This window comes from Coturnix japonica, chromosome 1 (assembly GCF_054131305.1).
Source record: "Coturnix japonica strain WE chromosome 1, WE-NBRP24, whole genome shotgun sequence".
Taxonomy (NCBI): Eukaryota; Metazoa; Chordata; class Aves; order Galliformes; family Phasianidae; genus Coturnix; species Coturnix japonica.
The window spans coordinates 157,836,239-157,861,082 of record NC_140663.1 but is presented as its reverse complement, the minus strand read 5'-3'; the positions used below and the strand labels follow the sequence as shown (position 1 = coordinate 157,861,082).

The following is a 24,844-nucleotide window of genomic DNA, read 5'->3' as shown; positions in this document are numbered from 1 at the left end:
ATGAGCTGTCTGGAATAAAATCATATACCAGCTGCTCTGGGAAATAGTTTAAGGCTCCTAAAGCTGCATGGGTATTGACAGTATTTTCTTGTCTCCCATATTCATTTCATTTTAGTATGCAGCAAGTTCTGCATATGCAGTTAATTGATAAGAGAATTTCTGTGTAGCATCCCAGAGAACAGTACTAGCCTGCTATTCCTTTAAAAGGAAGACAATGTGAAAATTAACATAATCTGCATAATATAATATTGAAATAAACAGAAGACTTATTTGTTTTCTCTGTTTCTCCATTATGGTTATAGACTGCTAATTAACATGGTCCCAAAGTGAAATCTTGATGCACAGTGGCAAGATTTCAAGTTTAGTGAATTTTATTCTATGAGATCTGGCCTGCTCAGAAATGAGCTATTATTACTTCTTTATTTCAGTGCTTTCTTGTCTTCAAATACTGAACTCCAGGAAGTTACACATCTAAAGACATTTCAGTCCTTAGAGATAGATAGAGATAATGTATGTTGCTGAGAAGCAAATTTGGCATTGAGACATGCAGCTATCCAGTTAAAAGTTCTTTGAATGCCATTAAGCCCAAAGGAGGTAAATCAAAGTCTCAAAGTAGCCCGCCACACATTCAGTGTTGTCAAGATTCTATTTTTACATGTTTAACCTTTGTGTTATTTCCTAGAGTTAGCTAGATGATACTGTAGATTATCTGTGTATGGGTAATGTTCCCTCCCTTGAGGTAGCTGCCTCCAGGGTCATTGTGAAAGCTAAGTCCTTGAAGTGCATCCATGTTGAAAATAATCCTCAACAGACAAAGGATACATGGACAGCATGTATATTTTTCTGTTCATTCTGATCATTAGATTGGGTTTTAAGCTTATTTAGGTTTATTAAAAGTGTCCTTTTTAGTGAGGATGATTGTGTGAAAGTCTGTACAAAGGGCTGTGGCAGAGGAGAATGCTACTTCCATTGTGGCACCTCAAGGAGCACAGTATTTGTGTACCACATATACATATAAAGACAGATATAAGAATGAGAAAAACGATCTGAATTTGGGAAAGTAAAACTTCTTTAACAACTTGACAGTCTTTTAAAAGGAAAGAGTAAACTAAAACATGACGTGTGAACAGAGATATGAGGCACAGTGTGCTGCAAGTCCAAAGATAAATCAAGGCTGGAAGTAAGGACCTCAGTGCAAGGACACACTGATGTGGAGGAGAGTTGTCTGTTATTCCTATTCTATTTAGCATAATCACTCTGTTTTTCCCATTTAGTAGGTGAATTCTAATTAATTATAGCAGAAGTGGCTTTCTGGAATTTGAGAATTGGAATGACATTTTTTAGACCTCCTTTAAACAAGTTCTTTCATAAGAGAAGAGCATCTAAGATCTGGCCACCTGGTGTGTCTAGTCACATCAACTATATTGAGAGGCCTTTTTTTTTACCAGAAGATTGTGCTTTATCAGCTATGTTCTTGACAGTGAAGAATGAGGAAAGTCTTTTTTTTTTTCTCCATTAATGAACACATTTAACCGTATGTTTCTGAAGATGAAATTAAATCTGTAATTATGCAATTTTTTTGACATATTGAAACAGGATGTTATTAGCATAGTGGGATAGATTAAAGATGTTGAATTTCAGTAGGTATTAAGTAAGATGAAATCTGAACTGTTTGCATATACTTTCACCTCTTAATGGTACTATGAAAAACCTAATAGAAGTGTTTAGAAAAAATATTCCAACAGTAAAACCATTTAAAAAGTCATTATTTTAATAACATGAAATTATTTTAAAAGCAGCCTACATCAGTGAAAGAGAGAAGGTGTTAATTATCAGGCTATATATGTATACTCAACTTTGTAATGTCATTTAAATACTTTTGAAACTTTCTTTTGAATTTTATGGATGAGGTTTACCATATAGAACCAATGTATTTCAGCCATGGGTTATTTTTCATAACCTGATGTTCAAAAAGATTTTAGATTAAAATTTTTGACAATTGTGTAAGTCCACGCATCCCTATTGTACTTAGAAAGGAAAAAGTGTCATGGCTTACATAGCTGTGAATGTACATTTTAAAAATGTACATATTTGATTCATAATTTCCTCTAACTTCCTTTGCAAAATATATCTTAAGAAGTCTAGAATTTCTCTTATGCTGCTTTTGATTTCAAATGTAAAAACAAGTATTTGCTTTCTGCATTTTCTGTCTTTATGATATTTACCACAGAAAGCTGGAAGCTCTCATTAAATTTACCTTAAAAAAAAATAATAGATATTACATTGATTAAAATAATCCATTTGACAACTGGAAATTAATCCACAACTTGGATACCTGTAACTAAGTATCCTAACTAACTCATAGGTCCTGAAAAAGAAATTGCTGCACACAGTAATTAACTGGAATCCAAACTTGTATGTTTTACCTGTTACATTTTTCTCCTAGTCCCACAAAACTGCAATGCATCTTTCAAAATCTGAGCATAGGATTTGGTTCTGTGATGCCTTCAGAACTTAAATTAGAGGTAATATTTTAAATGGTGATGAATTAGGAAACTGAGGCAAAACCCATCAAGTACTAAATTTAGAGATTTGATATCTAGTGTTTCTGGAAACAGAAGAAAATCTATATACTGTGTTTGTTTGTTTTTTATAATGTAGCCCAGAATCAATTTGTGATGAAGACTAGTTGCAAACCTCACCTCATTTAGGAACCTAAATTCACTGTTCCAGATGTCAGTTTCTTTTCTTTCTCATGGCAGTTTAAAGTGGTATTTGAACCCTGTTTTACTCCATGAGTTTTCCCTTTTTTCTAATTTTATCAATGATTTTTTTTCTTTCAGTTTCCGCACTAGCAAAGGTGTTGGGTATTCTGCTCATTTTGTTGGCAATTGCCTAATAGTTACATCACTGAAATCAAAAGGCAAAGGTTTCCAGCACTGTGTGAAGTATGACTTTCAGCCACGCAAGGTAAGTAAAGTGGTAGTCATAATTAAAAATAACATTGATAATGCTACAAAATGCTTCTGGGAAGAAGTACTAAAATCATTTTAGTGATATGGTACTGTTAATAATATGCAATTTTTTATTTAGAAGTACTTTCTCTGACTGTCATGCAGAATTTTATGTCAGTTACGGGCCAGAATCAGTTCAAGAAAAAAAAGTAATATATTATGAAGTAACACTTTTATGAAGTCAGTTTGTCTTAAAAATACTGCTTAATTAGCTGCAGATACTGAAGAATTTTAACTACTTGTGAAGTGATTGAATGTCATCTTTCAAAGGTCTGTATGTTACAAAAGTAATTCAAATTCTGAACATTCTGTATTTGGTGACTTTGGTAACAATACCTGGAACAGTTCTGCTGGCAGAGTTTCTGGAAGAAACAAGGATCTGAATTTTATTAGTGATATTCAGGGATCTCTCAACTATTATATTGAATTTTGATTATTTCTCCAGATCTTATTAGTTTTTCTGATGTGCCTCTAGTAGTCATGGGAGAACAATGATTCTGCTTGGTTCAAGATTTCAGGATGTTGGTTTAAGCATTGGCTTTCCCTCACAACAACCATTATGTGTTTGGCATTGGTAATAGCCTTGCATGTATTTTGTTGTGGAGCTCATTTCCTTTTTATGGCCTCAGAATTTATATATTGAATTTCAGTACTTGTTCAGTCTTGAGAAATCAGTGTTTTAGGGAAGGTTGTCACTGCTCACTTATCAACTTTATGTTCTACTGCTTTTCTTCATATGAGTTTTTGATTTGAAATCACCAATTCTAATGCTATCGTGTAGATTTGAATTTGTGGGTTTTTTTTAATATGGTAATATTTGTTCCTAGCATAGTCAACCCAAGACAAGACTTTCAGATTTGTTGAACCCCATGAGGTTCACCAGGGCCCACTACTCAAGCCTGTCTGTGTGTGGCTGAATGGCACCCCACAGGCCTGTAGTTCCCCGGGTCCTCCCTGCTCCCCTTCTTGTAAATGGGAGTGACGTGACCCTTCCTCCAATCATCCAGGACCTCACCTGACAGCCACGACTTTTCAAATATGATGGAGAGCGGCTCAGCAACCACCTCAGCCAGCTCCTTCAGGACCCTGGGATGCACGCCATCTGGCCCCATAGACTTGTACTCATTCAGTCTAAGGAGGCACTCTCGGACTTGCTCTACCCTTACAGTGGGGAGGGATTTACCTCCTTGGTCCCCTCTCCTGCCCACTTTCTTAATCAGGGGAATGGAGACCTCTTGTGCTGCCAGGAGGGCATCCTTGAAGAGCAGCCAGCTCTCCTCAACATCCTTGTCTTTGAGAGCAGCGCGCCAGGGGATCTTGGCCAGCATTCCATTGAGTAGCCACCATCATAAAAGGCCACTAGGTTAGTCAAGCAGGATTTACCCTTACTAGTTCTCCCATATCACCTCCCTGTCTTCCATGTGTCTTAGCATAGCTTCCAGGAGGTATCTGCTCAATGATCTTTCCCAGCAGAGTTCCTGGCGTAGTTCTTTCTACCCTTCTTAAAAATGGGTGTGATGTTAATTTTTTTTCCAGTCACCAGGGACTTCATATAATTGCCAGGTCTTTTCAGATATCATATAGAGTGGCTTGGTGACTACATCAGCTAATTCCCTCAGGATTCTGGGATGCATCTCATCAGGATCCATAGACTTGTGGATGTTCAGGTTCCTCAGGTGGTCATGGACCTCATCTTCCTTCCCTGATAACCTCCTGCCAAACTGAACTTCTTAGAACTGTGAGGCAAGCAGTATCAGAGAAGTGCAAGGCAACAAAGCGATTGAGTACCCAGCCTTCTGGAGGGTGTGGGGGGTGTGTGGATATGCCCTCCTGAACTCCTTTTCTGGTCACCCATAGAAGCGTTTCTTGTTCTTCTTGGTAACCCTAGCCAAGTTCAGTTCAAGCTGGGTCTTGGCTTTCCTGACCCCATCCCTACACAGCCTAGCAGCTTCCTTATTCTCTTCCCACAGTACCTGTCCCTGTTTCAATTGCTTATGCATTTTCTTCTTCCTCTTCAGTTTGACAAGCATATCCCGGTTCAGCCAAGCTGCTCTCTTGCCTTCCTTTCCTGACTTACTGTGCCTGGAGATGGAGAGCTCTTGTGCCATGAGGACAGCTTCTGTAAAGATCTGCCAGCTCTGTTCTTCATCCTTACGTGTGAAGACAGTTTCCCAAGGTGTTTTGTTGACTAACTCCCTGAAGAGCTGCAAGTTAGCTTTCCTAAAATTTAGCATACTAATTTTACTTGTTGCCTGTCTAATGTTCCTCCAGATCATGAGCTCAACCATAGCACGGTCACAGCAGCCCAGGAAACCTCCAATCCTGATGTCACCAATCAGTTCATTTGCATTGGTGAGCAATTGTATCCCCCCTGGTGGGGCCATCTATTACTTGACTCAGAAAGTTATCCTCAGTGCATTCCAGGAGCCTCCTGGATTTGCCTACATCTCACTGTGCTACTTTTCGAGCAGATGTCTGGGTGACTGAAGTTCCTCAGCAGGACAAGCACTTGAAATCTCAACACTTCCTGTAGCTGGAGGTAGAAGGCCTCATCAGCAGGCTCTGTTGATCTTGATCTTGGTTGGGTGGCCTGTAGGAACCACCGGTCAAAAGGTTCCCTTTGCTACCTCAGTTTCTAACTGAAGATTATGAAGATTAATGACCTACTAGTTTCCAAACAAGTGGGCCAGCTATTAAATTGAAACTACACAAAACAGAGCAAACTGCACAACATCTTGCAAATTGGCATATTGTCTGAAATGCTCTTAAAACACTGTAAAAGTCATAGAAAATAAATGAGTAAAACTGTGGACTTTTTGTTTTGAGCTTATTTTCTGTTAGAAAAGTATCAGAGATACAAGTAAATAGCTATAAAAGGTACAAGAGCCTTAGTCCTGCTGTTTGCACTTAGTTTCTGATTATCATAGCGACCAGCTAAGCTTCAGGGATTTCAGTGATGAATATTTTACATAATTTATAGGAAATGTTTATATCTGTAATCTTCACAAAATCAAAAACAGAATTTGTGGGTTTTGTGGTTGTTTTTTTTTTTGTTTTTGTTTTTGTTTTGTTTTGTTTTTTTCCCTCTTGGGAAAGGAGACTTTTGGCCAAGAAACATTAATTTATTCATGATTCCTTGAAAAAAAAATGCTAGACTGGGAAAAGATGACTTCAGAAACCAAAGCTGTAGTGCTTCGTCCTTAATCTAGTATTAAATAATGAATATATTAACTTGGACTGGTGAGAAGTGTACCATTGTACAGTCAGCAGGGCTTTTTCACTCTCCTGTCAAATATAAGTTTACAGGGATGAAAAACTCGACATACATTTTTAAGGATCTGGAAAACAGATGTGTAAAAACATATGTGTGTGTCATATGTGAGTAAAAGAATACAGCTCAATGTATTGCACCTAGGGAGGAATAATTCCATGTACCAGTACAGTCTGGGGGATGACCTGCTGGAGAGGAGCTCTGCAGAGACACCAGGGTGACCTGGTGGACGACAGGTTGGCCATGTGTGCCCTCAGGGCCAAAAAGGCTAATGGCATTCTGGGGTGCATTAAAAACAGCGTGGCCAGCAGGTTGAGGGAGGTGATCCTCCCCATATAATCTGCCCTGGTAAGGCCTCATCTGGAGTACTTTGACCAGTTCTGGGCTCCCCAGTACAAAAAAGACAGGGATCTCTTGGAAAGAGTCCAGCGGAGGGCCACAAAGATGGTGGAGGGCCTGGAGCATCTCCCCTGTGAAGAAAGGCTAAGTGAACTGGGTCTGTTTAGCCTTGAGAAAAGAAGACTGAGAGGGGACCTGATCTATAAATATTTGAGGTGGGTGGGGGACAAAGTGGTGAGGCCAGACTCTTTTCAGCAGTGTGCTGGGACAGGACAAAGGGAAACAACCAGAAACTGGAGCAAAGGAAGTTCCGCATGAGTGTGCTCAAGAATTTCTTTATGGTGAGGGTGATGGAGCACTGGAACAGGGTGCCTAGGGGGACTGTGGAGTCTCCTTCTTTGGAGATATTCAAGACCCACCTGGATGCCTACCTGTGTGACATGGTGTAGGGAACCTGATTTGGCAGGGGGGGTGGACTCCATGATCTCTGCAGGTCCCTTCCAACCCCTACGATTCTGTGTGATTCTGTGTGATTCTGTGTGTATGTAGACCATTTTATTTTTTAAACATGAAAGGTTATCAATGCTAGTCTACTTGATCTATATGTAGTACTATTTCAAGTCTACCTTCACATCCTCAAATCATGGCATGAGAAAAATTGGAGTACTCAAATGCCACTGTAGCATTAAATACTTCAGGTGACAAGGCTTTCAGTATTCAACTGATATGAAGTTTAAACACTCTTTCTAAAGTTTATTGGTTACTTTTATTAAAAGGAATTCACTTGTGACTTCAACTATGTATTAAGACTTTTTATACTTTACAGTATCACAGTAGTGAATTGTATCCAGTTTGAATAGGTGAAAGAATTACCTGTACATAGCAAGGAGATATTGTTTGAAAAGATCTGAATATTAAATATTTTTGTTTATGTAAGAATATTACGTTTATTAAAATTCAAAATATTTCATGCCCAGTTTATGGTTTGTGGGGTTTTTTGTTTGTTTGTTTTTTAAGGTAGTACTCATACATAAGGTAGGAGAAAATTCTTTTAATGACTTAGTGTAAAAAATGAGCTTTGATATCTCTGAGGTAATGTTACATACACAATGGTTGCATTCTTAGTGAGTGACATTCAGAGCAGTATGTTGAAGTCATGCTTATCAGGCTGCACCAAAGCAAATATGGAATAGTCTGTTTTAACTCAACTAGATTAGATGGTGAAAGTTTGTTGATGTTTCTCATTAGGAAGAAAAAATATATAGAGTACATGCCTACAGAACTTTCAGACGTATCCAAATAATCACAGGTGTGGAGAGTACAAAAAGTAACGAGAGTAAAGGAAGAAAATTTGTCTAATTTATATTGTTCTCATTCATTTCCAATTTATGTGCATTCTATGAAAAACTTTTTCAACAAGTTATACATTTATGATAAATTTCAGAACTGATTCACTCTTTTATAAAGATAATGATCATAGAATCATAAAATCTTAGAATCGCAGATGGTATGGCATGATACTACTGATGATAGTATTGTTGGTGTAGAAGAGAAACACAACCTCAGCCACTTAGAGGGTGGCTTCTTTAGTTTCTTGACACATATTGAAAGATATGTAATTGTAAACAGAGAAGAAAATTTAAATGATTGAAAACATCAGTTGATTTACTGAGACAGGTCACACTTCAGCATGCGTGAAATTCTTTCTTTCCTTTGATACCCATGGAAGAATAAACTTTGATATGGTTTCTTACCATAGAGAAGAAGATGAAAGGAACACATTTTCTGTTCAATTTTTTCTTTCTTTTTTTCTTTTTTTTTTTTTTTGTCTGTTGTAACAACTACCTAGATTATTTAAAGTAGTTTTTAGGAGGTGAGTTCTCCCTGAAGTTTAGCCATCTGAACTAGACAGCTGAGTGAGAAAAAGGCACCTGCAGCAAATCATTTTACAAGTGGAGTTATGATCTTCAGGATGAGATTTAATGTCTAAAGTTCCCAACTTGCTCTACTCCTTAAGTAATAAGTGTAGGTGACCCGTGGTGTTCATAAGTTCTTCCAGTTGAATCTTTCAGTAAATAATTGGTTAATGAGTTTGTCTTTTGTTTACAAGATTCTCTGAACAATGCAGCACCTTAGAAGTCAATGAAATAATTCAGTTTCTGTATTAAGGAGTTCTGTTACGTTTGGTGATTTATTTGTGTGCCTGAAAAACAATTTTACTGTCATTCTTTTAGGAGAATGTGGACCATGGTCCTGAAAATGCAGTTCGATTTTTGATAATTTTTAATACAGTAGTGTATATAATCACAGAAAATAACACAAAATAGAACTAGTGGATGTTTAAAGTAGTTGGCCTTTTGCCCGAGTATTGAATTACTTTAAAGTATTTGAACTGCTGCTTTCCAAGAGTGCCAATTTGTCAGTAAAGCTCATCTAGATATGAGTAATTTACTGCATTGCTAGTTCCACTTTATTCTAGCTTTGAAAATGTTTTATTACTTTTGAAACAATTTATCTACTGGACAGAGTCCCTTGAAGGGGACACAGCTTGGTTTCATGAAGATGTATTTACTAAATATTTATTGTAGACTGGTAATCATCAAACAAGGTTATTAAGATAAAATGGAAACATTACAGAATACAGGATTCCAGTTTTCTTCTGATTTGTATATGATTTAAAATATAATTATTATTAAATATGGGTTGATTTGCAAATCTTAAAGATTAAATTCCCATTCCTACGATTACATTATTCTGAAAGTTGGATTTTTGAGGAAACTTAGGGTTTTCTTCTGAAAATTTTCAATTCACAATTAAAATCTGTCATAGACATTGAGATTCTACTTGAACAGATTATTTGAAAGATCACCATAGTTGTATATGGAAACATTATGCTGTGGTGTTTTCTCAGTTTGATTATATAACAGTAAATATGTAATATTCGTCCAAAAACTGATGGAATGGTAAAGAACAGAAAAAGAAAAAAACAAAAACAAAAACAAAAAAACCCACAAAAATACCAACAAACATATGAAGCAATTGCAGTAAGATCCTAAACTGGTCTGTAAAAGTTATTCAATAATTTCTGTTAGCTGTGATTAAAAGATAGGTATATGTTACATTTTTTTAGGCTAAGTGCACATAGAACTGGATTTCTGATGAGGCTTCAGTTGCATTTTTGTTGTATCGTTTTCAAGTTGTATTACACTTTCAAGAATGGGATTGTATTTATCTTCTTAATTTTATGTGTGCATTATTGGACTTAATCCCAGAAAAGGATGCAGGTAGGTACATCATTGTATTTAGTCACAGTTATTCTGAATGATGTTTAAGTTCTGATTACTTGACTTCTACATAATTTCATGAGTTTGCAAATATGTGTCTGGTCATTTAATTTTGTGGGATGGGTCACTTATCTTTCAGTTACAGTCATTTAGTTCACATTATGGCACTAAAGCTGCCACTACATACTGTTCTTTCCATTTCTTTTCAGTGGTATATGATAAGCATTGTGCACATCTACAATCGCTGGAGAAACAGTGAAATAAGGTGTTATGTGAATGGTCAGCTGGTATCCTATGGTGACATGGCATGGCACGTTAATACGAATGATGTAAGATTTTGTTTTTTCTTTTCTTGCAGCATTCAGCATATAAAACTGTTCAATTTGTTTTAAAGTAAATGCAAAAAGTGCTGTATTTTCTTTAGGTTTTTGGAATTTTTCTGTTTTTAAGTTTATGCTTTAGCCTATCTTCCTTAGTTATGTATTTCATAAATTTAATATTGTTGCTTTTCTTTAGGTAGTCATGCATTTTTTTTTAGCTGTATTTTCATGACTGTTTCAAGGAAATTTGTAGAGATTTTGTTGGAGAGGCTGATATGGAGAATATTTTTAATATATGATATTATATAGAGGAGACTGATAACAACTGTTTAATATTTCAATTTTTTTTCCCATGAGAAGTTATTCTGGAGCTACAGATATAGAGAGATAGATTAAGGAAAACACTTAAGAAAAACTGATTCATTCAGCTAAATGGGTATGCATGCTGCCAAGCACTCATTTTTGTATCACATTAAGTTCTCTTGTTTACCAAGAGGTGATATTTGGTAACGCTTAAAGATTTTTATGTTATTTTTGTTGTTTGAATTTTAATGTTAATTTTGTTGTTTGATTATTAGTTCTTAAGTATTTTGCATACATTGCAGCCTGAACTCAGGTCAGAGTCACATTTTTTAAAGTGCTGTATAAACATTGTAAGAGACCATTTCTTTTATGGAGAGTTTACCATTTTGAACCAACAAAATACATAAAGATTAACAGAAAAAAGAAAAAAAAGAAAAAGAAAAAAGAAAAGACAGAACACAGAAGTGTGAAGAATTGTCATGAGATTTATGGCAGTAAGCTTTATCCCAGTAACAAGCATATTTCTCCTATTTCATTGCTTGACTTGGAATAGTTCACAGGCAGTTTACTGGTACTAAAAATGCCGTGCTAAATTTAAAGGAATTAGAATTTAATTAATGTTGTTAACAAGTACAAATTAAGTGCTACAAAATAGCCATTTTGTATTTCATACTTTATTCATTTGTATAGAAAATAAGGGAGATTACCAATTAAAAGATATGGAGAAACATACAGTTGCATAGCATTTGTCAACTCTGCACAGACACAGTTTCTCATCTTGTATCTGCTTCTGCTACAGGCAGAAAGCATTCATTTTCAGCTGGAGAAGACTGCACATATACTTAAATGTTAACTGGACTGATTTCAAGTAATCTGAACAGTTCAATATGACAGGAAATGCATCAGATTTCATATTCTTAAAAATATAACTTATTTAAATTAAATCTGTTTATGTTTCAAAAAAAACACTTTAGTCCATTTTCTTATCTTCTGCATTGGAAGAGATGAGGATACACACCTAATGATGCAGGAGAAAGGTACTGTTTCTGTCCCAAAGATTTGAATGAAGGAGGCAGGCAAAACAATTATCTCTTGTGATTTGCCTCCAAGTTAAACCTATGTAGATTTTCAAAGATGTATGATTCATCAGCTCACTATTCACTGCTGTTTCTTATTTATCATGTGAATCTGAGCTGTTCTATGTGCATTTGTAGGAAGCATGGTAGTGCATAGGGAAATTAACTGTCCTATGCTACAATGTAGAGGTAAAGTTGGATTTGATAGGAAGGGTTTAAATATTGTGTATTAATTAAAGTAGATGGGCTCTGCTTGTAACTTCTGATCATCATTCTTTATGTCCTTGGTAGAATTTCTACTTGCAAGAACAGGCAAGGCATTGAGGTTTTTTTCAGAGCATGGGTTCTCCTTGGTAATGTAAACATGTATATTGGGTGAGAGTGTGGTGATTCAAATGTCAGCTGAGGTGTTGGGGGATCCTTATTGAGTTGCTAGCTTGTAAATTATATGTAAATTAAATGTAAAATGCTGTCTGTTGTGCAGTTGATGATAACAAGAAAAAGAACAAGAAAATAGTCTTGATATAGGCAGAAATATAGATATATTTACTTAATTAAAAATTACAAATTGGGTGTCATCAGTAACTGATACAAATTCCTCAAAAAAATTAAAGTTATAAATGGCTGTTTGCTCAGGACAAGTTGAGACTTCCTGACAACAAAGGCACAAGTATCAGTAATCCCTTTAAGTATAAGCATGACTTTCATGGACTAACTGTATTTTTTTAAGACGTTTCACCATTTGCCAGTCATCATAGTGGTCTCAGCCTATCATCAATACTGTGCATCTTGGATGTGAACTTTGTTGCAAGTTGGGTTTTTTATTATTTTTGTCAAAAAAAAAAAAAAAAAAAAAAAAAGAAAAGAAGAAAAATAAATCAAAATTATCAAAAGAAATTACAAGTTCCAAAGAGAAAAAAAACCAGATACTGGTCAGAAGGGGGTATAAATCAGAGATGAAATCCTGGATACCTCTTACTTTATTTCATTGCAAAGCTGAAGTCAGAAGAATTTAAAGTCAAACCAAAGAAGTGTATGATAAGGTCATAGAACAAGACTGTGCACCTGGGCAAACTAGAAGAATCATTTATTTTTTTCTCCTACAGGCTTTTAGTTATTTTAGTACAATAGAAAAATAATACTGTATTCTGCTATTCTAATTTTCTCTGTTGTACGTCAAATGGTTGATAAATATAAAGAAAACCTAGCAAGTAGATACAGAATCACAGTATTAATGAACCATAAAACAATTAAGGGTTAGGTAGTCAAAATGAAAATGTTCACTACAGTTATTTAGGTACTGAAGTGCTAAGTGACTAATTTATTTTCCTCATTACAGTCTTCTTTTATTTTTGTCTGTACATGAGTATTATTTCATTGTATAGTTTGTATAATTAAAGCTCATTAACATTGCCTCTTCCAATACAGAGTTATGACAAATGTTTTCTTGGCTCTTCGGAGACTGCTGATGCTAACAGAGTATTCTGTGGCCAACTTGGAGCTGTATATGTATTCACAGAAGCCCTCAACCCAGCACAGATTTTTGCAATACATCAGTTAGGACCTGGTTATAAGGTAACAATGGATCTTAAAAAATACTGTTTTGCAAAGCTAGAAACAAAAAATAATTGGTAGAAATACTGATAAATATAATAGGAAGCTATGTGTGAATGTAGATATTCCTCTTAGAATCGTGTGGAGATGTGTGATTTGTTTTCATCAAAATATAAATATTTCACAAAGCTTCCTAACTGCTCATAATTTCTATCAGATTTTTGAATGATGCAAGTAATTTCATTAAAGAATGGTGAAACATGATTGTATGTGAATCTTATTAGTTTGGGGCATAATCAAATTGGCACAATATTATGTTTTGTGCATTGAATTCCAGGGGAACAACTTTCCTCCTGTTTTGTGTTTAAAACCTGAATTATATCAGATTAGCATTCAACAAAGCATAACAAGCCAATTCTGTTCAAATGCACAGTTCTGCTGAAGTGAGCTTTTCATTCATGTTTTGCTAGAGAAATTTAGGAGACAGTTTGATGCACACACCATGATTCCATCCAACTTCAAACTCTAGTATTAAAAAAAAGTCTTAGTTATTACTTGAAGTGACTGTATGTAGTCTTATTTCATCAAGAAAAATAAAGCAGATGTTTTCCAGTAGTATGTGGGAATTGTTCGCCCATTGAAGAAATCTTGAAAATGAATGATGAAGTCTAACACCATCTAAAGACTATTAGATATGTGCCGCCAATTATTCACTAATTTTATTTTTGCTCATTTGTGTTATTTGAGGTACCATTTGAACTATATTCAAAGTATATAGCATATGCTTTGAAAATAAAAAGCGTTGCAAAAGTAGCAAATAAAAATCAACATTTACATTCCAGTGATGGTGATTTACGATCCTGCAAATGTTATTTGACAACAGCTAGAAAATGGCAGTGACAACTGAAAACATCTTTTTTGGTTCATATATAGTGTGGGAAGCCAAATGTATATTAAGGCTACTTGAAGAAGAGGCATTCTGTTGCATGTGGTTTGTAGTTTTAACCTGCTGTGAAACCAAATTGTTCAGTCAGTCAAGAGACACGTCACCTGTGCAAGCAAGCAATACTTGATTCCAATGTTAATCCTCTATTTTGTTTGAAGAAAGATTTCTTATATAAATAACCTTATTCTTCTTAATAATAAATGTAATCAATGTTTGTGAATAAATTCAAATCCTGGATTTTCAGGAACATACTACAGTGATACGATACAGGAATAATGGTTTTATTCTTGAGCACTTAGGGGTTCCAGAAGGCAGGCATGTTTTCATACTAAATATCATTTTCAGTACTTATTGCACTATCCTCACTATGCTGTTGACAAATTATCTTCCTTGATTCACAGGTGTCCCTTGAACAAAATTTCTTCACTTCAGCTTCTTACTGTTTTTCTGTTTTGTTTTGTTTTGTTTTGTTTTTTTAAATGTCAGTTAAATGTAATTAAGTGTACTTTAATTCTTCAGGGGTGTTTTGTTTTCATATAACATGTTATTCAGTTTAGACTGTGTTCTCAGTGCAGCTAATGCCTCTTTGCCTTTCTTCTTTGTCTAAACAACTAGGAGCTTTACTGATCAACCTTTACTGAACTTATCTTTTACTAATCATGGCTAAACATTCATTAATGCTTTGCTTCCCATTTGCAGAAGCCTCAGAGTTTAGTAAAAAAATGTGTAGCTATTGTTTTAAAGTACAGCTATGAAGATATTCAGTGTGTACAATGAGGTTTTATACATTTCATCGATAAATTTCACTTGCAGTCAGATACTGTCAGAAAGTGTTTTTCATTGCTCCTTTACAGCCACATCTGTAATGATCACTTCTCACTTCGGAATCACCAACAGAGCCTTATAAATATTTTAGCTTTAGATTCAGTTACATTGAGCGTTGCACACTGCAGATGAGTTAAACTGTTATCTTCTGCTATTGTTTCCTCTATAATTTATTATGTTTTTATTGGAAAATTGGATGTGGAATACATGAAATGCATATAGTAAAATGAAAAAATTATGCTGGAAAAATGAAATTCCTAAATTTTTATTGAGATAATTCTACACCTTAAAAAAAAAAATAAAAAATAAAAAGTTCTCAACTGATTGAAGCAATTTCTTTTATAATGTAAATATATACAAGAATGATAATTGAGAATGTTTACTTTTATACTGTTAAATTCAACTACTGATTCTAATATAAACATGTGCCTTATGCTATACTTCTGTTTACATAGACAGTTTCAGCTGTTTAACTGATTGCTCAAAAGCATCATTGCCATCTTGACTTTTTATTAGTGATTGTAGATTTAAAAATTCCAGAAACATGTATGCAGTCTGATTGAATTACCAGACTCAAAGGCTGTTTATAGTCTAGCAGTAAATTCTGATACCATTTGTAGTCTGAAACCACAAGTCTACCACTTAGAATACTGAAAATTTCCCATAGTGGAATAGCAAAGACTTCCCATAGTAACTACTGTGTAGAAATGTTAAATAATCAAATTTATAACAGGGGAAGAGAGGAAAATGCACCAAGATTAGAGCTATGTTATTTGCCTCCTTCCAGTTAAACCTTCTCACATTCATCCATGAGATATCTTGGCTTTTTAGATTATGTTGAGTAGAAACCCAGTATAATTCAATAATATCATTCCCAGGTTTCATCTATATAAAAGCATGCTTACGTGAGTCTTGCAGTTACTAAGCAGGACTTTCACCCAGCAAATTGTTGTTTTTGCTTACTCAAGGTTGACAAAAGGATGCATCCTCCCTGCTCACACTGTGCTATTTCAGCATTGTTCCCAGGCAGCAAATAAGAGTGTGATGCATATCTCAGTGGTATTCTGTGGGGCTTATAATCGCAGAATAGAGGGGCAAGGAAAATGATGTGGGAGGAAGAACCGCATCTGGTAGCCGAATTTGATGCTGTTTGTAAAGGGAATTCCACCAATTTTTCTAATTGCCCTGTGAAGTGTGTAACATTCCACTTAGCCCTCCCACACACACATTTCAAAATGAGGTATCAGATTACTGTGTGTTGCTGCTTCTGAGTTTACTTTTCATCAGTGCTGCAGTATCAATCACTTTGTCATCTGTGAAGGCTGGAGTAAAAGCTGCATTAATGCATGCACATATAAACACACACCAACTAACCTTTAGAATTCAAATTCACTTCACCTTCTTATCTAGTGCAAGGTCATATTTTATTTTTGATGATATTTATACATATACAAATATCCATATATGAGATTGATAAGGAAAGTACAAAGGAATACATGTGTATTTTTATATATATTTGCCATTCAGCATGTTAAAACAAAGGTTTGGTTTTTGTTTTGTTTTGTTTTTGTTATTTTTATTTATGCTGTTATGGTGATTCTTGCCAGATCTCAAAGTTTCACTTCTTCAGTGACAGGTAATTAACCATTTGCAATTAAACCTTATACACTTGCCAGCCTCTGCTATCCTTCTGTGGATGCACTTTTGCTAGTCCCCGGTACAATATGCATATAATGAACTTATTTTCTTTTTATGTTTTTATGTAAGTTAAACCTAGTGATAAGGGAGCATTTTGTCAGAATTAATAACCCCTCTTTCCATTGTATTATAATAATATTCTTATGAGTAGAACGTAAGAATTTCTAACTTATGATCACTTAGTTCAACTTTTACTGCAGAAAGTCTTAAGTCTTCTATTTTTTTTCCCCCCAAAATCAGTATTGTTATGATTCACAGCTATTTGGCCATGTCTTTGCAACAGTGGTAGCTGATGAAATGATATAGTAAACACTTAAAATTAGGAAATAGAATAATGCTCAAATTTGCTTTAAAAACTCATTTTAATTTAACATAATTTAGAAAGTTGCAAAATTTCATGATAAAGTAATGATACAAATTTTTGCTGAAAAGCTTTAACACACTTGAAATGAAAGGAAATGCTGTGTAAAAGTAAAATATTTGCAAGTTTTAGCTCTGATAGGGATTAAAGACATGAAAGAAAAAACATATATTAGAAGAAGAATTTTCTTGTGATATAACACCAAAATACAGTTCATTTAGAAAGCAGATATTTTCTGAAATTTGTGATATTGCTGAACTATTTCAGTCTCTGCAATAAGCGTGCAAATATATATCTGTGTAGCTAAATGTTCTCTTAGGGGAGAAAGGCTTCATCACCTTCATTGGGACAAAGTGGTAATCTTGTAGCAGTGATTTCCCAATGAGTGAATTAGAGAGGGCCATACAAACAGGGATTCAACTCTCAAGCTGTTAAGTATAATACTCACTTTGGCTGTTTCTGCTTCAGTGAATACTGTGGCAAGATAGAGAAACACATTTATAAATTAAAACATTTGTAACTGGATGCTGAATATGGCAGGATTTACTGAAGATTGTTTGAAATCTGATACTTTAGACTGAATAGCTGTCTGCAAACATTTCTTGTTCAGTTTCTTCCAAAAGGAACTCTCTTTTACTCTGAACAGGTTTGAAATATTCAGAAAGCAGTAAGTGGCACCTGTGGGAGTTTCCGTACAAAACTGAGTCCTGACCCAAATACAAATTGAAGAACGCAGAACAGTTGAAATTGAAATTGATAATGACCCATAAAGATGACCTTACCCAACCCTGCTCTAGCAGGGACACCCAGAGCAGTGTGCCATGTCCATACAGCTCTGGGAGATCTCAAAGGAGGATCCCGCAGCCTCTGGGCAGCCTGTGGCAGTGCTGCATCACCCACACAGCACAGAAGTGCTCCTGGTATTCAGATGGAACCTCCTGTGCTCCGCTTTGTGTCCATGGCCTCTGGTCATGACACTGGACACTGCTGAGTACAGTATGGTTCTGTCTGTTTACACTCTTTGTTTAGATATTTATGAACACTGATGAAATCCCCTGATCCACTTATTCTCATACAAGAGGTCCCGCACTTTCTTCATCATCTTCATGGCCCTTTGTTGGATTCTCTCCGTATGTCCATCTCTCTTGTGTACTGAGAAGTCCAGAACTGGACACAGTGCTCCAGACGCAGCCTCACCAGTGCTGTATAAGGGCAATGGATCACTTCCCTCCAGTTGATGCCAACACTAATCCTAACAGAGCCAAAAATAATGTTAGCTAACTTCATCAAATTCTAGAATAAACTACTGACTTCTTGTTCCTTTATTCCTATTTGCTATTCTGATTTCCTTCTCAGTTTTCATGCCTGCGTCTCATTCATTTTCAGTGCAGCTTTGCTGCCTCTCTTCCATTCAACATCACTGTGCATGAGGCACAGATGATTGACATATCTGCTCCAAGGGTTCTCAATCAGATGCAGTCAGATGTCCCGTTGATTCAGCCTACATATTTCTTATGACCCACATACAAATGGCTGCTTGTCACAAGACCTTAAATTGCCATGTGTCAGTCACTTGAACAGACATTCTTTCCAATCTTTTGGTCATAAGCAAGAGAATTTATTCAGTGTTTCCAGCAGCCTCAAGAACTCATCAAAAGCTAGATGGGTTTTGTGGGTTTACACAGCTGATCAAAATCTTCAGTATTTTTGGAAGGAACAGCTGATAGTCTATAAGTTGCCTATTTTAACTATCCCAGCTAGATAACAATAATCCTACTGATTACATGTCTCATAGTTTCATGATATATTTTCTTACTGTTTTGGGGACAGTAGGAAGAGAGAAATTTGTGGGATGAAATAGATTAAAACAGCAGTATTTTTGACATGGACCAGCATATAGATGGCCATACTTGGAGCAAGTAAACAAAGTGTTTCATAATTAACATAAGCTACATAGATTTTAAACAAACAGAATAAAAATTTTAGAAATAAAAATTGAATTTCTTATTACAGTATTGAAATATCATTGTATTACATATTGCAGTGATTAAAACGGTGATAATTTCTAATGAATTTGTTTGCCTCAGCACAGTGTGTTACTACTGGTTATTTTTTGCTGCTGTCAAATGGTTGCTACATGCAGAAGTAGGTGTGTGCCAAGTAAATCTGTCAACACTTTTCAGAAAGGAAGAAATCTATCTTCTTGTGCTTGATTGGTTTCTCAGAGTAACCATAAAAACCTAGTTTTAGATCAGATATAGATCACAGTATGTTTAAGAATAAGAGAGGTTTTCATTCTTTCTTTAACTTTGAAAATTATTGGTTTGAAATATGGCATTTAGAATTTTGTTTTTTATTTAATTTCAGTACCTTGTTTATGTATAATCTACACTATCATTGAAGCATGGGATTTGTGCTATTTTAAAAATAGCCATTGCCTTAAAATGGAATAGAATTCAGTCTTCCTTTCACTTTGTAAAGTTTCTTATATTTTCTTTTTCTTTTTTTTTCTTTTTCTTTTCTTTTTTTTTTTTTTTTCAGAGCACATTCAAATTTAAATCTGAGAGCGACATTCATCTTGCTGAGCACCATAAACAAGTGTTATATGATGGGAAACTTGCCAGTAGCATAGCTTTTACTTATAACGCAAAGGCTACTGATGCTCAGCTATGCCTCGAATCCTCACCAAAGGAAAATCCTTCAATTTTTGTACACTCCCCACATGCTCTCATGCTTCAGGTTTGTACATTTTATTTCATTTGTAGTCCTAAAAATTATTATCATGGAACCAATACTGATACATAAACCATCCTCTAACTGACTTCTGACTGTTAATTTTGTTCACTTATACAAATTTCTGAGTTGCACATTAAAACTTACCACTTCATCCAGGTTATGACTTTTATCCTTTAAAGCATGTATTTACCTCCTTTAATGTTTCGTGTTCTTTGCCTCCTTCTATTGCTGTGGAAAACTGATAAAAATAATTGTGGCCTTCAGATTTTCTTTATTGTGTCTAAATTCATATTCTGCGATACTGATAGTTCAACATCATTTGGATGAGTATTTATATACTGTTGTACAAGAAGAATATAATTTTGTGTTATTTCAGTTCTTAATATACCTATCATATAAACTGTTCTTTTCTCACTTTTTTTTTAAATCAGTAAGTATGTACTCCCTTCCATAAGCCAGAGTTTACCATGATCCTGATGTTTTTTTTTGTATTTGGTTTCAAGTATAATTATTGCAATTGAAACACGACTAGTGAAATTAAATTAAAAATATGTCTGATTTAGTTTGCACTTCATTCAATGGTAGTTTTCCCAAGTTATATTACTAACTGTCCTGTAAAACCAAGACGAGTGGATTTTTTTTTCCTTCTATTTCTTTCTTTCTTTTTTAATTTAGGATGTGAAAGCTATCGTAACCCACTCCATTCACAGCGCAATTCATTCCATTGGAGGGATTCAAGTTCTCTTTCCTCTCTTTGCCCAACTAGACAATCGACAGCTGCATGACAGTCAGGTGGAAACAACAGTTTGGTAAGCTTTCAAGCAAGATAAACATTAAATTTAGCTAAGTTCCTGTTTTGGAAATGTTTTATTTGTTTTCTTTTTTAAATGCTATGACTTCTGTTTTACTTCTGTTTTATCAAAAATACATTCTGAATTTGCAGAAGTAGTTTACTGAAGAATTGTGTAAATAATAATAATCTAAGGAGATTCTGGATTAAGCTGGTCATAAATGATTGGATTGAATAATTAAGCTAAATCTTATTGGAGGTTTTTTCAAGCATAATTTTTTGGTGTTTTTTTCTGCTTCTAAAATAAATCAACATGCTTTTACTTGTTGATGAAATGTCATTTACTTCTTAAATTCTGAGCTGTTTGAATCCATACTTAATAACATTCCAAATTAAAGAAATATATCACTTTCCATACTAATACATGGGCAGAAATTCACAGAGCCACGTTCAGCTTTGTTTTAACGATATTACAATTACAGCAGACTAGGGGCAATTTTAAGAGACTTTTAAACAGACGCATAATAAAACTTTTGTTGACATGGACCTCTTGCTGCATCCTGCCTGAGGGGGAACTTGTTCAACACGTCTGGGTGCACTCATCATCTGTGGGGGATTGTGTCCAGCACCTGGGGGTGTTGGTTGGTGCTCATCTGAATGTGAGCCAACAGTGTGCCCAGGAGGCCAAGAATGCCAATGGCATCCTGGCCTGCATTAGAAATAGCATGGCCAGCAGGAGCAGAGAGGTGATCATCCCCCCGTACTCAGCACTGGTGAGGCCGCATCTTGAGTATTGTGTTCAGTTTTGAGCTCCTCACTACAAGAAAGACATCGAGACCCTGGAATGTATCCAGAGAAGGGCAATGAAACTTGTGAGGGGTCTGGAGCACAAGTCTTATGAAGAGTGGCTCAGGGAGCTGGGTTTGTTTAACCTGGAGAAGAGAAGGTTCAGGGGAGACGTTATTGCACTTTACAGCTTTCTCAAGGGAGGTTGTGATGAGGAGGGGCTTGGCCTCTTCTGCCAGGCAACAAGCAGGACCCGAGGAAATGGCCACAATAAGAGGTTTAGATATAAGGAAAAACTTTTTCTCTCAGAGAGTGGTCAGGTACTGGAATGGCTGCCCAGGGAAGTGGTGGAGTTGCCATCCCTGGCAGTGTTAAAGGGGCTGGATGAGGAGCTCCGAGATATGATTTAGTGCTTGTGGTAGCAATAGTAATGGGAGCGTGGTTGGACTACAAGCTGACCTTGTAGGTTCCTTCCAATCTTGAGATTCTGTGATTCTGCTGGTAACATGAAGTATGAGTAACTGTCCAAACTAAGTGTGTGGTGGAGGTAATGAAACTGAAAAGTTGAAGCTTAAGTCCTGTTAACTGTGTTTCCATTTACAGGATTTGGAAGTGGCATAAACTCCCTCTTGTGTTTCAATAAATATATGAAGTACATAATTCAGAGTACGTGAATTATTTTCCTGTTCAGAATGCCCTCCATCATTAATTATTCTGGATATTTCTGGTTGCATGAAATAGCTTAATAATAAATTCATAAACTGAAAAATAATAAATAATGCTTAAAAGGACCTACAACTTTGAATAATTTATCTGGAAGTGATGCATTGGTAAATTACTCCTGAGATCACTTATCTCAACCTAATTAAAGAAATTGATCAATTTTTTTAAGATTTGCCGAATCATCTGTTTTCCTCCTTGGTAACTAAGTTGTAGCTAAGATTGCTGATAGGTTTTATTTTATTTCATGAGAAATTTTAGTACAATGCTGGAACAAATACCGCAGTCTTAAAAATAACTATTTCTACTTCCCAGCAGCAAAGTGATGAAAATAACTCCTTTAATTTAAGAAGCAGAGAAAAGCTGGTGGTGTTTACTAATCTGTTATCCAGTATGTGCTTTGCATTAAGTGTTGTGAAGTAACATGGAGAATGGGGATGGAGATTGCTTTAAATAAATGTTGGAAAAAATTGTTTATATGTTTTTATTTGCTGAAACAGAAATAGGCAAAATACTTCACTCCATTTTAAGGAAGATTGTATATGTCTGTACACATCTGTGTATATATAAATAAAATATATGCGAAATTAGTAATCAGATGAGTATATAATAGATGATAAGGCAGTAAATCAGTATGTTTAAAATGGAGAGCTAACATAATGTAAGTCTACGCAATTGAGCAAGAGACCAGTTTGTCTTAAGTGTTCTTTCTAGTGAGTAAGAGCAGTAATAAAGCCCAGTATAAAATGTACAGATCAATTTCTGGAGTTACTTGAACTGTGAATGGGAAAAAAATTCTGACTGAATATATCAATGCATTTCTTCTATGCTTAGGCTATTATTATTTTAGTGAAGAGCTCTGTAATTCATTGTGCTGCAAATTATGCACAGTACAACAAGATGTGATACCAACTCAAGAACATATTGAAAAGACTTCTGAGTAAATTCTTGCTTTGTGAGATGTGACAGAAATGTTGAATTATCGTTTCTCTAATGAATGTGCATTATTTTCTCCTATTGGATTTAATGGTATGTAGATACGGAGAAAAAAAAAGTTCAGGTGAAGAAAGAAATAGGCAAATGGAAGAATAAAAGATCTCTTTTTGGAAAGGAGGGAGACCTTAGGGGAAGGAGAAAGGGGATTCAGTTGTGGAGTGGCTACTTATTATACATACTTATTATGACCTTTCCGTTTCCCTTTTTCAGATTTTATTTCCCTTCCAACATTAATTTGTAGATCTGGCGTTGATACCTACTTATGCTTTTCTTACATGTGAAAAGTAACAATATCTGCAACAGGGCTACACTTCTTTCTGAGAATTTATTGGCATTCAGCAGTAAAAAAATATCTATTTTTACAATTATACCATCTTAAATTCAATAATCATTGAGCTTCTTTGACAAAAACAAAAAATCCGAGGGTTGTTTGATGACAGTAGACCATTAGATTTCTAAAGACTCATTGAGGCTATAGCCAAGTTAGGGGAACCAGATATTGTCTCTTGGATACTTTTGCTTTCCTTGTTCTTGCTTTGTTGTGTTACTCCATCATGGGAAGAATCAACAGCTTGATACCCCATCCTGAGTATCCAAGCTTTCCAGACTACTTTTCTGAATCCTTCCCACCTCCTCTCCTTCACGTTTCTAAGTCTGTTTAGTAAGTTCAGGTTTCTTGGTTTGTGGGGTTTTTTTGTTTTTTTGTTTTGTTTTGTTTTGTGTGCTTTTTTTGTTTTTTACTTTTAAGAATTTTGATAACAGAAGGGAATGCCTTGCTTTTAATCTCCCTCATCCACTTATAATTTTAATTTCTAAATGAGTAAGTCCAGTGTAAATAAAATTTTGATTTATAAAGGAGGGCAATATGAGTATAGGAGCTTTATGGCTCAATGGTATTCTTTGTGAATGTTCTTTATTCCTGTGTGTGTATCCTTGTATGTGTTATCTGCATCTTCAGTGAGACTAGTGAAGTACTCTACAGTTCTACTTTTGAGGCACTGTTGAAGTTCTTATATTCTCATACTCTAAAATTAGATTGATGGAAACTAAGCTCACATCTTAAATATATGTTCTTGTTTTCAGTGAAGCACCTGCTATTCAGATGAGCAGTCTGTCAATCTGAATGTTAGGCTGCCACTTGTCATCCTGCTTTTTATCTCTGTTCAGAGTAAAATATTTAGCAGTCTAAGTCAAGTTTATGTAATAAAAATAGAAGGGTTTTTTTGTTTTTGTTTTTGTGGGTTTTTTTGTTTTGTTTTGTTTTGTTTTTTCAAATACTGTTGATAACTTTGATCACACTACATTGGTAAACAATAGGGACAGTTTGTTTTGTTCTCTTATGGTGTCTTGCATGTGGTTTTAAATTCCACAGGTCTGGGTCTGCTGAGCACTGACATGCAGATTGATTGTGGCAAGAGTACAATCATTGGTACTTATCCAATTCTATTGCAGAATAAAGTACAAGCGTTAATTCAGACATGATTGTTGCTTTCAACTCTACCATCCTGGGGCCATATTGAAAAGGATCTATAGAAACATCTGCTGAATGATTTGTAGCCATTTGCTTAAATAGACTGTGTTAAAAGATTTATTTTATATACTTATCTAGATGTTACTAACTGGATTTGCCAGGTCCCATAAGCTGTACCATAGCAATTAAAAACACTTCTACTGTTTATCTTACTAAATAAATGCAGTGTTCAGGCCCTCCTGAACTCATCTCAAAGTTGGTATATAACAGTGGTATATACCCAGTCTCCCCAGATCTATGGTGAAATAACTATAGCATCTTTTCAGACAATTTTATTCTTGACATTATTTTGAC

At 35.2% G+C, this 24,844-nt stretch overlaps 1 protein-coding gene across 20 annotated transcripts in view; it reads left to right on the top strand.

The window, feature by feature from the left end:
- Nucleotides 1–24,844, top strand: part of NBEA (neurobeachin) — a 460,574-nt gene that overhangs the window by 87,093 nt on the left and 348,637 nt on the right. For all 20 annotated transcript variants that reach the window (XM_085555249.1, XM_085555204.1, XM_085555247.1 and 17 more), the window contains exons 6-10: nucleotides 2,844–2,970; nucleotides 10,118–10,237; nucleotides 13,036–13,182; nucleotides 19,533–19,730; nucleotides 20,403–20,536. In XM_085555249.1, the coding sequence (XP_085411375.1) occupies nucleotides 2,844–2,970; nucleotides 10,118–10,237; nucleotides 13,036–13,182; nucleotides 19,533–19,730; nucleotides 20,403–20,536 (726 nt within the window). The remainder of the gene's footprint in view (nucleotides 1–2,843; nucleotides 2,971–10,117; nucleotides 10,238–13,035; nucleotides 13,183–19,532; nucleotides 19,731–20,402; nucleotides 20,537–24,844) is intronic.